At 39.3% G+C, this 16,366-nt stretch overlaps 1 protein-coding gene across 1 annotated transcript in view; it reads left to right on the top strand.

Annotated features, from left to right (window-relative positions):
• The window catches only part of LOC129453399 (probable E3 ubiquitin-protein ligase HECTD4), a 73,127-nt gene that overhangs the window by 38,234 nt on the left and 18,527 nt on the right, over nucleotides 1-16,366 (top strand). Inside the window, exons 34-56 of the mRNA XM_073859600.1 lie at nucleotides 1,491-1,675; nucleotides 1,766-1,919; nucleotides 1,996-2,276; nucleotides 2,481-2,670; nucleotides 2,760-2,841; nucleotides 4,735-4,948; nucleotides 5,040-5,170; nucleotides 6,728-6,910; nucleotides 7,020-7,184; nucleotides 7,442-7,611; nucleotides 7,864-7,979; nucleotides 8,919-9,022; nucleotides 9,533-9,694; nucleotides 9,836-9,984; nucleotides 10,076-10,155; nucleotides 10,265-10,428; nucleotides 12,456-12,693; nucleotides 12,901-13,037; nucleotides 13,306-13,432; nucleotides 13,514-13,651; nucleotides 14,844-14,977; nucleotides 15,177-15,337; nucleotides 15,473-15,654. Coding sequence (XP_073715701.1) covers nucleotides 1,491-1,675; nucleotides 1,766-1,919; nucleotides 1,996-2,276; nucleotides 2,481-2,670; nucleotides 2,760-2,841; nucleotides 4,735-4,948; nucleotides 5,040-5,170; nucleotides 6,728-6,910; nucleotides 7,020-7,184; nucleotides 7,442-7,611; nucleotides 7,864-7,979; nucleotides 8,919-9,022; nucleotides 9,533-9,694; nucleotides 9,836-9,984; nucleotides 10,076-10,155; nucleotides 10,265-10,428; nucleotides 12,456-12,693; nucleotides 12,901-13,037; nucleotides 13,306-13,432; nucleotides 13,514-13,651; nucleotides 14,844-14,977; nucleotides 15,177-15,337; nucleotides 15,473-15,654 — 3,647 coding nt within the window. The remainder of the gene's footprint in view (nucleotides 1-1,490; nucleotides 1,676-1,765; nucleotides 1,920-1,995; nucleotides 2,277-2,480; nucleotides 2,671-2,759; nucleotides 2,842-4,734; nucleotides 4,949-5,039; nucleotides 5,171-6,727; nucleotides 6,911-7,019; nucleotides 7,185-7,441; nucleotides 7,612-7,863; nucleotides 7,980-8,918; nucleotides 9,023-9,532; nucleotides 9,695-9,835; nucleotides 9,985-10,075; nucleotides 10,156-10,264; nucleotides 10,429-12,455; nucleotides 12,694-12,900; nucleotides 13,038-13,305; nucleotides 13,433-13,513; nucleotides 13,652-14,843; nucleotides 14,978-15,176; nucleotides 15,338-15,472; nucleotides 15,655-16,366) is intronic.

The raw sequence follows: 16,366 nt of genomic DNA, 5'->3' as shown, positions 1-16,366 counted from the left end.
AAAAAAAAAACGCAAAGCTCAATGGTGGAGAATGTAATAAGTGTACAGATGTGCAAGACTTTAAAGGCGGAGCAAGTTTTTGTTGAAGGTTTTGAAACATTTGTGTTTATGGTAAACTGTAAATCAGAGGGTATTATTAAATTAATCCCTTTAATAATAATAAATTATGAAATTTGTCAACAAATTTAATTATTGATTACATGCTCCCGCACCACCGTCGATAATTAAGTGATTAATTGGGCGATTGTTTTTTTTCCTGATTAATTGACTATGACAATTTATACTAGTTGGAGCCCTACCTGTCAGACCACATAACGATGTAATTTTTGACAGTAAAACTAATTAAAGATGCATGCATATAATTAAAGTCAGGTGTTTCTTTATAGAGTTGCATGTTTATTAGGCGCTTCTTTTTCTCACCGCACGAGGCAAGGCATTGTTGCCAGGTCCGCGCCCTTTTAGTGGAGTTCTCAATTAGGTTACTGTCAAACTGTTTCTGCGGGTTAGAGATGGCAGGATTTGGTTCATTAGTTGTTGGTATTTTGGCTGTGAATAGTCATTGGAATGCTTTTGGATTCATTTTGAATGGCCATTGGGCTGGTTTTGTTACGCGGATCTGGCAACCCTGACAGGACAATGACGGAAGCAAAAGCACAAATGAACCCTGGTAAATAAAGGTTTCATTTCATCCTTTAATATACGTGAGTTTGTATTTGTTTAATTGTTTTTGGGTTTTCATAAAACAGTAGTGAATCACAAACTAAGCATCTGTTTTAAAGTAAGGGAGAAATCCAGGTTTTTATTACTGTAACAACGCATGTATATCATTTTCATATCATATGGATTTTTTTATTAATGTTAATTCTAAATTAAAATTAAATTTGAAGGCGGAGTGCACAATTTCTGAAAAACGCTTTGGAAAAGGGAGTCGGGCCAACTACCAAAACACACTTGTAGCCAATCAGCAGTAAGGGGCGTGTCTTCTAACCGACATCGTTGCCTGTGTTGCACATGTGTGGAGGGGGGGGTATCAAAAGAAGGTCCATATTCTATTGGGGTAGGGGCGTGATTGTTTAGGAGATTTCAAATGTCAACACTGGCTTTCAAACATTTGAAATTTGCTTTGTGCACTCCGCCTTTAAGGCTTAAAATATCAAAAGTACACGTGCGTACACGTAAATAACCTAATTTAGTGCCTCATTTAGCTATAATAAGTGAAAAACTCTAATTATATAGTAAATATTTCAGTTTTTCTTCGATTAGTCGATTAATCGAAAAACAATCGATTTTGAAATAATAATCTTTAGTTGGAGCCCAACTTGTCAGACCACATAACGCTGATTTTTTTTTTTGACAATAAAACAAATGAAAGATATACTAAACATAAATGCATTTAAATAATATTTTAATAACAATTGTCTGATGAAGAACTGATAATGCTACCTCAGATGATGAGTGGAGTGTTTAAATGAGAGTGGTTTTGTCTGCAGGAGTGAGGAGCAGTGTCTCGTCCGCAGCGGTTTGGTTCAGCTGATGGACAGATTGTGTAGTCTGAGCAGTCAAAGAGACTGCAGCTCCAATGAAAAACAAACCAAAAAACAGAAAGTAGCTGCTATGGCTTGGGCCGCATTTCAGGTGCTCGCCAACCGCTGCATTGAGTGGGAGAAAGTGGAAGGTGAGGAAAATTGCATACTTGACAAGCTTGTCACTTTCAAATGTTTGTTTATGCTTACTGCAATAAAAGTCTTATGGTGCTGTTAAACAGGAGGCTCAACAGACGCAGTGCATTCTGGACTGGCACGTCAGGTGTCTAGCTTATTAACAAATCACCTGGCTCGAGCGACGGACTGCTGTGGGAACCAGGCGGCGGGAAATGACGCCCTGCAGGATGTCCTTAGTTTACTCAACGATCTGTCCAGGTAATGCTGCTATTACGCAGTGAACATCTAAATGTATTTTATTAACTTCATCGCTTTAATATCTTCTTCTTCCAAGGAGTCACATCGGCAAGACTATTCTAAGTCAACCTGCCTGCGTGTCCAAGCTTCTCTCACTGCTCCTGGATCAGCGGCCGTCGCCCAAGCTGGTTCTGATAATCCTGCAGCTGTGTCGCGCCGCCCTGCCGCTCATGAGTGTGGAGGATTGTGGGAATGTTGCACTTCCCTCCTGGAGCTACTCCACAAATGCCCTGGATGCCGAACAGCAAGATGCCAGCGATCCAGCTTTCCGCATCGCCTCTCTGCTGCTGGCCAAACTGGCAGACTACGTGGTGCCTGGTAAAAGCAAAAGTGGATTTTTAAGATCACTTAAGAGTCTCTTTTGGGTGCATTAAACTGAGTTATTGACCTTGACTCGTAAAAAAATCACATCATCATGCAAACAAGATACTGATGATTTGGTGTTTTCTGGACAGACATTTGTAAAGGCAGTATTATCTGTATTCAAATAAAACCCAATGCAATATTCGTGTCCACATTTAGGCTGTCAGACACTGTTGTCCCCCAGTGCCTCTGAGCCAGACACCAGTCTTACCCGTTCCTGCCCCAAGAGCAGCGCCAAGACCGACAGAGATGCTGGTGAAGAGGGCGAGGCGGTAGATGGCAAACTTTCCATTTTCATCCATAAGAGAGAAGACCAGTCATCCCATGAGGTGCTTCAACCCTTACTGAGGTAAAAACACAGATTCACAGCTTCTGCACAGATTCATTTTTTTGGAAAAGGTCTGATTGTAACCTCAATGTTTGCTTGACACCTCGCAGCAGTTCGGAGGGACGGCCGTTCCGTCTGGGTACTGGGGCAAACATGGAGAAGGTGGTGAAGATGGATCGAGACATGACGAAGGTCAGCGCCGACCTGTAGCTCTTAGCTGTCTGTTCAGAGTCTTGTGTCCTTCATTCATGTCTATAATCAACCAATCATGATACTGAACTCACACCACACAAAACACCATAAACAACAGAGATTTAAAGGGGTCATATTATAAGATTTTTTTACTATGTGAAATAAGTCGTTGGTGTTCCCAGAGGACGTATGTGACGTTTTAGCTCAAAATACCCCACAGATAATTTATTATGGCATGTTAAAATTGCCACTTTGTAGGTGTAAGCAAAAATGTGCCGTTTATGGGTGTGTCTTTTTAAAGCAACACCAAAGAGGTTTTTTTACCTTAAAATAACGTTTCCAAAAAAGTTTCAGTGGTTCATCCACTCAAAACAGGGTGAATGGCACTTTCACATTCTCTTTGCAGCCCTCTATCGACCAAAACCGCACTAAAGAAGTTTCCGCACCTGTAGTTCGAGTGAAAACTACAAAAACTTGCTTTACGGCAGACCTACAATCCAATCAGAGCCAGCTATGCTGCAGTATTTACGACAGTGGCAATGAACAATTACGCTTCTAACCTGTAGGGGGAGCAAAGAGCAATAAGTCTTTAGTGTTGCTTTAAAGGTGCAGTTTGTAAGTTTTAGAAGAATCCCTTGACAGAAATGCAATATAGTATGCACAACTATATTATCAGTGGTGTATAAAGACCTTTCATTATTAACTGTATTGTTTTTATTAACTTAGATTGAGACGTTTTTATCTACATACACCGAGGGTCCCCCTACATGGAAGTCGCCATTTTGTGCCGACATGTTTCTACAGAAGCCCTTAACGGACAAACTTAAAGTTGTCTCTGCCGATGATGTGTTGTCCTATGGTGGCTACCGTAGCTTCTCTATGCGTTTCAAAAGTGAGGGAAGAGCCGTGGACTGAGCTGTTGGTTGCAATTTGAAACCTCACCACTAGATGCCGCTAAAATTTACACACTGCACCTTTAAATGCAAATAAACTGATGAAATGCAAACATTGATCGCCATAATGGTGGTTTATTAAAATTGAAACTCAGTTGTACTGTCCAATATTTTCTCTCTATCTCATTCTGCACTAAATGGCAGTGCTGTGGTTAGATTAAGGGCCAGTATTATTTTAAAAAGACTTGCTACCTACGTCACAAAACAGGCAAAATCTGAATGACCAAATTTTTCACGTGCTTGCAGAAAATGGTTTGTCTAAACAAAGTTACTGTTTCTTTTCTTGCACTGGGGACCCAATTATAGCACTTAAACATGGGAAAAAGTCAGATTTTCACGCTATGACCCCTTTAAGCTAGGACCACAATCAGGAAATCTTGGGATGTCCCATTGTCTTGTGCTTCTGAGCAGATTCAGTTGCCTTTTAACACACCACATACAACAAGAAAATCAGATAAGATAATCAATACAGTCACAAAGACGATCTGTATTTTACCTAGGATTGTCATAAGAGGGGAAATGATCTTTTACATTCACACGGTGCGAAAGCATTAACACTTCTCAGCCTTTTAATGGGTGACATCATGCGTTGCCGAACTGAATAGTGGATCCGACCGTCAACATCGCGTCACTGCTGTTGCTCGTGGCAGAAGTTGAACATTTCTGTAAGCGTCAGCCAATCAGATTGCCTTATGCAAATAACCCTAGTGCGAACCAGCCAGTTATGTTTATGCAAGATCGTAGCATGTGTTGCGGCCACTGTGATTGGCTGTTGGTCATGCTTCAGACAAGCCTTTTGTCAAGCGTTAACGCTTAGGCCCCATGTGAATGTACCGTTAGTGTGTGCTATCCTTAACAAATCCATGCATACACTGTCCTAAACCGTGATTGTCATGTAAAATATCCTAAAACTCTGGTGTCCCGCTGCTAATGGTTTCAGAGCGGCTGCTGTGAGGTCATCACAGAGGAAGCCTCTTCTGCTCTCCGTAAAGCTAATAAGTGGGCTCAGTCTGGACTAATAGTGAGTGTGGGACCTCCGGTGGAGAGCAGCACTCAAGAGAACACTGGAGGATCAACCACAGGAGACAAGAAGAAAACGGCCCAGTCTACAGTGTGCAGAGAAAGAAACGCTGAACTGGCTCGATCAGACAAGTGTTGAGTTTAGGATCATCCTGGATCTCACGTCCATTCAGACATTACATTTCTGCTAAAATTTCTAATCAATCGCTCTCACACACAGATCAGATCCGGTACGGCCCTTCATCAGCGGTCACGTGGCTAACAGCATGGCAGCTGAGGTCATCGCTCTTCTGCACAGTCTCCTGACGGCACCCGAGTCCAACACGGCTCAGATATGGACCAGCACTGCAGAGAAAGTGAGTAATGATGTCATGTTTGATACTATGTTGAAACTAAATTAAACCAGTTTTAGTGTAGTATTTTAATTGGTTTAGAGCAGGGATCTTTAAACTTTTTGTGAGCAAGGGCTATACTACTTTTTTGATATAGTCTACTCCAAACCTTTTAGTTTTAATTCACTTGTCGATATGTTTTATCATTATTTAACCTCTTGACTGGTGCAGCTCTTTTGGGTTGGGGGTAAAAAGATGATGTACACCTTCCAATAAATATAACTTTGGCATTTTTTTTGTCTTGAAGCCTAATCTTGGTCCTGTTTTAAATAAGACACTTTGATGTTTTTATGGAAGTAGCTGGAGGTGAAAAATATTAAATAAAAAAATAGTTATAGCAGTTTACATTTAAGTGGTTTTACCAACAACGGCCACTAGGTGTCAACGGTTTGCTGCACATTAATAAATTACTGCCACTGCATTATTATTACTGCTAAAATGTTTTAAAACATGAATAAAAGAAGCCAGGCTAATTTAAAAATGTGTAATAAATAAATATTAAAATTGAGGCTAAACTTGGTTTTAAAAATGTCAAGCATGAAAATGTAAAAATTGCTTAAATTTACTTTTTTTTCCCACCAGACATTGAAAAACAAAGTCTGGAGTAAATGGAGTAATTTAAAAACTTTTACTTATCATTTAACACTTTTTGTAACATAATTTTAAAAATTAGTCCTAAAAAATCTCATTACCACAACAGTCAGAAAACATCAACACTGACATATTTTCAAAATGACATGACAAACCTGAAAGAACATAATTTGGAGATTCTGCACATGCATTTAAAATCAAAGTATTATGTTTCTATTAATTAAATTAACATTTAATAAGCATTTGTTGCGGTAATGATAATCAAAATGTCGTGTAAGCATTCTGACAAGACAATATTTCAAATTAACTGTAAAAAAATGATCTTACCTGGTAGCCATCTTGAAGTAACTTTATTAAAACTTTATTAAAATTCTGTATGTGTGCTTAAACTGTTCTCAAAAAGTGTTGCGGAGGATGAGAACATCAGGCGTGGACACATCATTTTCCTAATTTTTCTTCATTATTATTATACATGAATATTCAGTAAATATTTTTTCTGTCATCTAAAGTAGTCTAGCAAAACATCCATTTATTTTTTTCTTAATATTTTTGTGTTAATTTGTTTAAATTACAACATAACGCATGTTCAAACACAGCCGGACACATTGCGGTAATGAGAATTTCAGCAGAAAATGAGATAAAATTTACAATTATAAATTCTTATGTTGAAATCACACATTGTGCAAGGTAGAACACAGTATTGTGTTAATTCTGATGCTTTTTAATGTTACTATATTACACATTTTAAAGCTAAAATCATTAGTGCCGTGGTGTTTCAATGGTTTCGTGAGAATCACCCATTAATGGAATGTGGTTTGGTGGGCAACTCACAGAATCCGTGCAGGCACCATGTTGGAGACCACTGGTTTAAAGTCTATAAAGACCTGTAAAGTCTTTGTGTTCACACCATACTATCTCTCTCTCTTTTAGGTATTGTCCAGGGCTCTGATGTTTATTCCTCAGTTGGGAAAGTATGCAGAGAGTATTCTGGAGAATGGCAACAGCAGTGGGAGGAAGTTGGCTAAGCTGCAGGCGATTGGCCGACAGGCTGTGGCGGCTCTCTGTGCCTTGGGTGGATTCAAGGAAACCATAAAGATCGGTTCAGAAGTCCAGGTAACATTATGATTTCATTCAATATTGCTTTGTGTTTGTAAGTCACACAGTTATTATGCATTTCTTTATGTTGTCATTGTGTCCTGTACATCTCTGGTCTGTGTGGCAGGTGGTTGGTACAGGTGTGTTGGACAGTGTTGGCGTGGTCATATCCATCAATGAACAGGAAGGCATCGCCACAGTCAAGTTTCCATCCTGCGAGTATCGGCGCTCAAGCCAAGCATCTGATGTGCTGACTGTACCGATCTCTCGACTTTGTACTCCCCGCTCGGAGGTAAGCACATCTCCAGTGCTTATATTAACTCTTTCTCCGCCAGCGTGTTTTTTTTAAGTTGCCAACCAGCGCCAGCATTTTATTTTATGATTTTCACAAAAGTTTAACTCTTAATTGACGAGTTAATTCGTCAATGTCGCGCAAAGAGTTAACATTTCATGTTATTTAATTTATACATATCTATGAGATTGAGAATTTGAGTGTTTTTTCACTGTTAGACCCGTTTAAAAATGAAACGCTACCTCTATTGTTTGAAGGCTCTGCCGCTACACAAGCTGTCCATCACAGAGAAGGTGGTTCAGGCCGTTCAGTCCATGCTGCTGCCACAGGAGGGCAGTCTGTCCATACACACATCCCTACCTGCGTCTGGAGACGGGTCTAGTCCAGTCATGGCTGTGGTTCGTCTTCTGGCCGAGATCAGAACCAGGTCAGATTCACAATGCGTTTTATAGCAGCACTCTCACTTCATTTTACACAAACTTTAATACACAGTCGGAAACTTAATCTCGTGATCAGTGAAAGGAGGAGCTCAACACTGATAAACTATTTTTGTAATAATTACCTGTCTGTCGTTTTTGAAAAGAGTCTAAGTAATGTTTCCTCAGGTGTGTACAGATATAATATCACTTTATATGTCACATTATAGTGATGCTGTGGTTGTGTATTGACTTATATTCAGGGCGTGTCTGGTGATGGCACAGTTACTGGAGGACAGCTCATTCTGTGAGGAGTTTATTCAACAATGTCCTGCAGCCGTGGAGGTTCTTAATCTGATAGCTCAAGAGTGCAGCCCAGGTAATCACTCACCTGTATAACACATCATTGAGACCTGTTCATCCATCAGCTACACATTAGAGGAAGACAAAATAATTGTCTTTTTGCAGATTAATCGGTGTTGCAGATTAATCGGTGTTGCAGATTAATCGGTGTTGCAGATTAATCGGTGTTGCAGATTAATCGGCGTTGCAGATTAATCGGCGTTGCAGATTAATCGGCGTTGCAGATTAATCGGCGTTGCAGATTAATCGGCGTTGCAGATTAATCGGCGTTGCAGATTAATCGGCGTTGCAGATTAATCGGCGTTGCAGATGAATCGGTGTTGCAGATTAATCGGTGTTGCAGATTAATCGGCACTGATAGTTTGTTGCTTCGTATCATTAGAAAGTAATGAATTTGCTGACTAGATGAGGGACTGGCAGTTTGTGGTCAAGGCTGACAGCACATTAATATTAGTAGTACCTCAAACAAAAATATTGGTTTAATGTCATGATTATTTTATGATCTATTTACGTTAGTTTATCCAGCTGGCTACTTTTATCCATGATTTAGCCAGCTAAGCTGCATATTTAAAGAGAGAAAGCGAACTATATGCAGCTGTCAGCTACATTAACATCCCCAACAAATACAAATCTGATTTCAGTTCTTTTTCATCATCACTTACTGCAATACATCTTTGTTAAAACAGAAGCAAATAAGTACAAGACTACACATATACATTCATGTAATTTCAATGTTACCCGTGGGAGTATTTACACATTTGTTTCATTTAGCGCATTTTCATGGTTCAGTACTTTTGTTATACATTTCGTTACTGTTTTACTTTGAGTGTTATGGTTGTTTTATCCAGTATCGGTCGATTAATCGGTTATCGGCAAGTACGCACCAACGTAGTTATCGGTAAAATCCACTGTCGGTCGACCTCTACTACACATGTAATGGTTTGTTTGCGTGTAGGAGAGCGCCTGTGCGTGGTCGAGGCTCAATGTGAGAGGGTTCGAATGCTGTATCGAGACTGCGCTCGTCCTCCACCACCTCCCCTACAGACGGATCAACGTCAGGTCAGTTAAACGTCAGAGCACAGCAGCCAACAAGCAACAAAAAATAAAATAAATAAAACTATTACATTCCTTTTAATACTCTTTTGAACACATTCCAGTATTCTGCTTTCTTCCACAATCCAAAGACACAATTGCAGATGTGAAATTGTCCTTTCCCAACATGACTTGCGTGTACTCTATATCAGTGGTTCTCAACTCCAGTCCTCGGGCCCCCCTCCCAGAACATTTTAGATGTCTCCATATATAAAACACTTGATTCAGTTCATCAGCTTGTTAGTGTGTTAATTAAGGAAACGTTTCAAACATTTTTCAATCAACATTCAGGTGATATCTAAAACATTCTGGGAGGGGGGGCCCGAGGACTGGAGTTGAGAACCACTGCTCTATATTAACCAGTTTTTGCCATAAACATAGCAATAGATGCTGGAAGGGTGTTAAGAATAAACTAACATAAACAGACCAGTTATATTATTACTAATACTCTCGCCCCGTTTCTCTCTTTCTCTCCAGCCGAAGGAGATCACATGGTGTCCATCACGCGTCTTCCCGCCAGTACGTGCCTGTATGTTCTCATCACACTTGACCTCTGTTACCTTCCTGGCCGATCCTAGCGCAGGTGGAGGACTTCCCAGAGGAACGTTCATCTACGCCACCTCACCTGTGCCAGTTCAGGTGACTAGAAATAAGACTTCATTTATGATTATTAAGATGAGACATAGACTTTTCATTTAACCAGTATTTTGTCATCTTTAAAATAATGTAGCAAAAAATCATGTCTGAAGCCTGTATGTTCTGTCTGTGTATGGTTTCCAGGCTCCTTCGTTTTACTGGGAGATTGAGATAATTTCTTACGGAGATTCTGAGGATGATAGCGGTCCTATAGTTTCATTTGGATTCTCCCCAGAGGCAGAGAAGAGAGACGGGGCTTGGACCAATCCTGTGGGCACCTGTCTCTTCCACAAGTACTACATTCATCCTTTAATTTTTTCACTGTGTTGTCTTTTCCTCTCCTGTCCTAACTCAATATCTCTCATATCTCTCTTTCTCTCTCAGTAATGGTAGAGCTGTACACTATAATGGTTCCAGTTTGCTACAGTGGAAGAGTGTAAGGCTGGATGTAGCTTTACTTCCTGGTAAGATCGGATATTGATTATCATTTTGATTGTCAGGATTCTGTGTTGACGTTCAAAGGTTCAAAGACCATATCTTTTGTATAAACAGCTTCTTCTGTTTTTTGCACAGGTGATGTTGCGGGTATAGGTTGGGAACGTTTGGAAGGAACGCCGCCCCCTCCTGGACAGCCACCTAAGGGGAGGGTGTATTTTACTTACTGCGGTCAGCGTCTCACACCTTACCTGGAGGATGTAGCTGGAGGCATGTGGCCTGTCGTCCACATTCAGAAAAAGGTTAGTTGATGAACAAAGAGAAACTTTCAAGGTTTGTATATCTTAGGAAATTCACAAACTGTATTCACTTTTTATAAGGGGACAATGGGTCTCATTCACTAATAATTCATATTTATACTAGTGCTGCAACGACGCGTCGAGGTCATCGATTACGTCGACTACGAAAATACATTGACATGCGTAAAATGCGTCGACGCGTCACGATGTTTACATTCATCTCGCTTAATGGCGGCTTCTGCTCCTGACAGTGTTTTCCAAACATTGATTTGTTTGTGTGCGCCACAAAATCAACAATGGCCGCAAAATGTACATTTTTATTTTCATTTAAACGGCGTCATTTATTGTTGTGAGCACTCGGTGGTGCCTCTCTTGTGCGCGCGCGCTCTCTCTCTCTTTGTGTGAAGCCCCTCGACAGCGCCTCTCACACTTGACACTGAGTCAAGAATTATAAGTTGGCTGTGTTTTCCATGCGGATTCCTCTGTGTACTTGCATTTTCACGTAAACGTCAGATGTTACTGGCAGAGAAGACGACTGATTCGAGTTTATCATGAAAGGTTAGCAGTGTTTTCCCACACACACTGGTTCTCTATGTGCTTGTGCGCGAGCTCTCTCTCTCCTGTGCCCGCGCATGCCTTCTGTAGTAACTCCGTGTAATGTCAATTTTTTAATTTGCGCCGAATTGTCTGCGATGTCTCGTTTATAAATCGAGATTTTAGTAATTTAGTAGTTAAAGTAACAGCTGGTTGGATTAAACACAAGGTTATTGGGTCATGTTTAGTCACTATTTTAATAGTCTTTGGGGTGGTTTCCTGGACAGATATTAGCTTAAGCCAGGACTAAACCTTAGTTTAATTAGGAAATATAATTAGTTTAACAAACATGCCTTACTAAAAACATTACTTGTGTGCGTTTTGAGGCCAAACTAAAGGCACTGATGTATTTAAAGATATGTCAGTGAAAGATGTTTTCAGTTTGGACAGCTCTTATATTTATTTTAGTCTAGGACTAGTCTAATCCCTGTCTGGGAAACCGCCCCTATATGTTTGATAATATGTGAAAATAGCATTCAGTTGTGTTAAAATACAATAAAACAAACAATGACTGTCAGATCAGACAGAGAGTAGAAAAACAGATTATCCAACAGATTAAATAGCTAATAAAAAAAAAGAACACTATATTAATAATAAAAAATAGTCGTTAGAGTAGTCGACTAATCGGAAAAATAATCGCTAGATTAGTCGACAGAAGAAATAGTTGTTAGTTGCAGCTCTAATTTATACGCACGCTTGAACTTCTCACGAAAACTTTCTACTTTGTTTACAACACGTGTGTACGCACATGAGTTTCTTCTTATAATTGTTCTTACGTTAGTGAATTTGGAGTGTCTTAGATGAGCGACCGCGTGCACGAGGTTGGCAATTTGCATAAACCACGCCCAAACCAGCTCCATATAAAGGCTTTCCGCAGTGCAGTGCTGGTCCACAGAACATTTTAGAGCAGTTTGTCACCAAAGCAAAAGATCTAGAAAAGAAATCCATGATCATGTTTATTACCTGTAATATTCTGTTTTTGATTTAGGAGGTTTAGCTGTTGCTGAAGGAAGCCAGTGCTTTTAATTAATATGACAGAGACGCTCTGATGTTTGGGCTTTTTATTACATTTACATAACGTTTACGTTATGCAATAAGCAGACACTTTTAAAAAGTGAGGAAGGAAAGCGTGAAGATTTGTCATTACGCACATCTTCTTTATATGTGTAGAATATAAAATATGTAGGTATATAATAATGTATAATATTCTCTATATAATAATAATATAGATCATGTATATAATAATATATAATATAGAAAATATTATAATATAAAAATGTAAATGTTTTATAGCCTATTATTTGATTAAAGCTTATGTGATTATTGTGTATGTGTGGTATTTGTTGTTCTTAATTTTTTTCATAAATGTAAAAGAAAATTTGATACAATGCTAAATTTGATGCTTTTTTTAAACATTGTCGTATCATATTTTTCAGAATACGAAGATTCATGCCAACTTTGGCTGCCGTTTGTTTGCGTACGCGGAGGGGCAGGCACACCGCAATGCCGCCGATCTCTGCATGGACCTTTCAGAAGAAATCAGTGCCAATTTTGAGGCTTTACCCTTTGCCATGGCATCAGACAGCGACAATGATGCTGGGACCAGCGTGGCATCTGACACAGGCTCTCACGGGCCTCCGTGTCGAATCGCTTCGGTTGTCACAGCACAACAGCGTGAGTCTCAACTTTTCTTAAAAGACGACATGTATGATTTTTTTCTGTAGTCCAAAAACACAGATTTCAAGTAAGCACCAAAGACACAGTACTTGCATTTCAACTTTCTGTAGCTGTTGAAAGAGTTCTGTGAGGAACATGGAAGTGTGTTTTTCCACATTTATTTATTACATCAATCAAGAGATGTATTTTTTGTTATGTTTTCAGAGTACAACACGGATGCATCTTGCCACTATAAGGTAGAGCTGAGCTATGAGAATCTGGTGGTGTCAGGACCGAATACTCATCCTCCACCCGCTGCTGATGATGACAGTGACGATGAAGATGATGAAGATGTTCCCAGGGTATCCAGAACTCTATTTACATAAATAATAGACTCATGATAATAAATCAAACGTGTATACAAGAGCAAATAAAGTCTAATCACATAGTCCTTAAACACTGTAATATTAATTTTTGCTAAATAATTGTGAATGTATACTAATTAACTAATTATGAATGAATGTGAATTAATAAATTGCACAGGCCACAATACCTAAATAGTCATTTATCCGTTATCTTTCTGTGTATGTCTCTGTCTCGTGTGTTCATTGTCTCTTTCCCTTTATAAAGGAGGATCATTATGCCTTGTTAGTGAAAGCCTGGGAAACCAAAGTTTTCCCAACCATTCGGCGTCGTTTCAGGAATGAGGCGGAGAGGAAGTCCGGTCTGGATCAGATCAAAGGAGCTCTGCAGCTGGGTTAGTGTTTCACCACGGAGGGCTTTTCTCTGTTATTTCCTAACTAGTCGGGTGTCTGAAATCATTTTGATTTATGTGCAGGTATGGTTGACATTGCACGTCAGACTGTGGAGTTCTTATACGAGGAGAACGGTGGAGTTCCTCGTGATCTTTACCTTCCAACAATCGAGGACATCAAAGATGAGGCCAATAAGTTCACCATCGACAAAGTCCGCAAAGGTCTGTGTGACGGCACACGAAAACATTACGTTGTGTCTGGACTTTTCTGTTTGTTCTAAATCTTAAAAAGTTTTGAAAGGACACCTGTGTGAAATTGAGAAGAATACTGCCACTAAAAATAACTAGAGATGCACCGATATATCGGCCAATAATCTGTATAGACCGTTTCAGCAGTAACAACATAAACAAGCGGCTGTCGCGGCCTGCATGAACTTCCAGTAAACTCCACTAAGAATAAATAACAACAAAGTTCTTTAAACGTAGTTTATTTATATAACAAGCAAAAGAAACCAAAACATCTGTTATTTTCGACGAGGCATTTGTTCAAGAGATCAGTTTAGTAATTAGTCAGACCATTAAAAAAACGAAACCGGAAGTGAAGTTCGGATCCAGACGTGCATCACGTGTGTTCGATGAAACCGTCTATTGATCGATTAAAAAAGAAATCACATTATCGGCTATCGGCCAATAGGTTAAAAACAGTCAATAGTCATGGCCGATATATCCTGTCAATCAAAAGAGAACAGGAAAATGCAATGAATTTGTGCTCTGTGTTTAGAGAATGTAAAGAAACATGTTCAATATTATTGTTTAATATATGAATCTTCAAAATGTAGTTAATTTAAGTTAATATAATCAAACTATCGGTATCGGCTGTATCAGTCTAAATAATTGCGATTGGTATCAGTGGATTTTGATTTTATTTATCGGTATGCTGCTATGCGCTGATATCAGTCTGAATAATCACGGTCAGTATAGGTTGAAAAAAATTTAATATTGGCGCATCGGTATTGGCCGATATCAGTCTGAATAATCGCGATTGGTATCGGTTAAAAACAAATTCTGTGCATCGTTATCGGCCAATATCAGTCTGATTGATTGCGGTCGGTATCAGTTTACCAAAAAACATATATATGCATCGGTATTATCTGATATCAGTCTGAATAATCGCAGTCAGTATCAGTTGAAAACAAATAATATCTGTGCATTGGTATCATTCGATATCAGTCTTAATAATCTCTAAAAATAACCAATTGACTTAAAGTCATTGTAAAATTAAGAGACAAACCAAAAAGCCTCAGCATCATTTGTCTGTAGATGACATATGCTTTGATACTTTCTAATTTAATGCTAAGCTAACAGTAAAATGAAACATTTAAGGATAGTCACAGTTGTCACGTTGCATCATTAGGTCTCACGGTGGGCATCCGGTGTCCAGAGGGTAACAACACCTGCAGCACAGGTGGCACAGCCTTGCCCAAGTTTGCCATCCGGGGCATGATGAAGACCTTCAGTTTGCATGGAGTCGTGCTGGATGTCGACTCTGTGAGTTTTCTGCCTCATCTCTATTTAACAACATTGTTTAGATCAGAGAGATGCATTATGGGAGACACAAGAAAATGACCCTCAGTTTTTACAATATTTGCATTGTGCTGTTATTTCTATAACCTTAAGTCTTACTGCCATAGTGTATTTGGACGTTTTGAGTTTGTTATTTGAAATAACCTGATCTGTGTGTATTCAGTCAAATGAACTGGTCCAGGTGGAGACATACCTGCGAAGTGAGGGTGTGTTAGTCCGGTACTGGTACCCCATTGAGATGCTGGAGAGACCACCGGCAGGTTCACGCAGAGCTGCGGCAAATGGCCTGGTGTCTCTAGACAGCAGCAACATACAGATCCACAGGTAACACGCATATATAAATGTTTCTCTGTACAGTCTGTAATAAATCAAATCATGTCCAAGGACATAAGAGTGCTTATCACACACACTTATGAGTCACAAGTCAACAACAAATGTTTATTTCCTATGTGTGTTTAGGGAACTGCTGCGATGTGAAAGCGCTCTTGCGCGTCTCTACTGTCGCATGGCTTTGCTCAACATCTTTGCCCCAAAGAGTCCTCACACATTCACACGACTCTTCCACATCCCTGCTGTACGTGACATCACCCTTGAGCACCTGCAACTATTGTCCAATCAGCTGCTGGCTCCGCCTCTACCAGGTGAAGTCATACAAATATTCTAGTGAACACTAGAGCTGCGATTAGTTGTGACATGCATGGATATATTTAAGAAATATTTGTATGTGTATGTACATTTTTATATTTACATATAATTTATATCATATATAAACATAAATATTTATTATATTTTTCTTAAAATTTTGCATGCATGTTTGTGCATTTTTCTATACATAATTATTATACACAGTACACACATTTAATATGAAAACAAAAACTTTTATTCTTTTAGCTCTAGAACTTGCATAAATTAAAATGTGATCATTTGTTGTCTTTGTGTTTGTACAAGCTTAATTTAAGCAACATCGCTGATGCTTAAACGGGGGTTTGAAAGCATTATTCCACTTTTATTTAAGGGGTCCCGATGATTTGCTCGCCCCCATGTCATCCAGGATTTTTGTCTTTGTTTGTTCAGTCGAGAAGAAATAAATTTTTTTGAGTTAAACATCTCAGGATTCTTCTCAATATATTGGACTTTAGTGGACCTCAACAGTTTACAGTTTCAATGCATCTTCAAAAATGATCCCAACCGAGGCATAAGGGTCTTATTTAGCGACACACTTTTGGCCAAAAAAACATGCACTTTCAAACTACAATTTCTCGTCTTGCACTAGCCGTATGAGGCGCCAGCGCGACCTTACGTATTGCGTAGTCACGTGGAAAGTCACGCATTACATATGTGAAACACACACTT

The sequence above is a fragment of the Misgurnus anguillicaudatus genome, chromosome 21, assembly GCF_027580225.2.
Source record: "Misgurnus anguillicaudatus chromosome 21, ASM2758022v2, whole genome shotgun sequence".
Classification (NCBI taxonomy): Eukaryota; Metazoa; Chordata; class Actinopteri; order Cypriniformes; family Cobitidae; genus Misgurnus; species Misgurnus anguillicaudatus.
The sequence above is the reverse complement of the archived record's forward strand: the minus strand, read 5'-3'. Positions and strand labels throughout refer to the sequence as shown.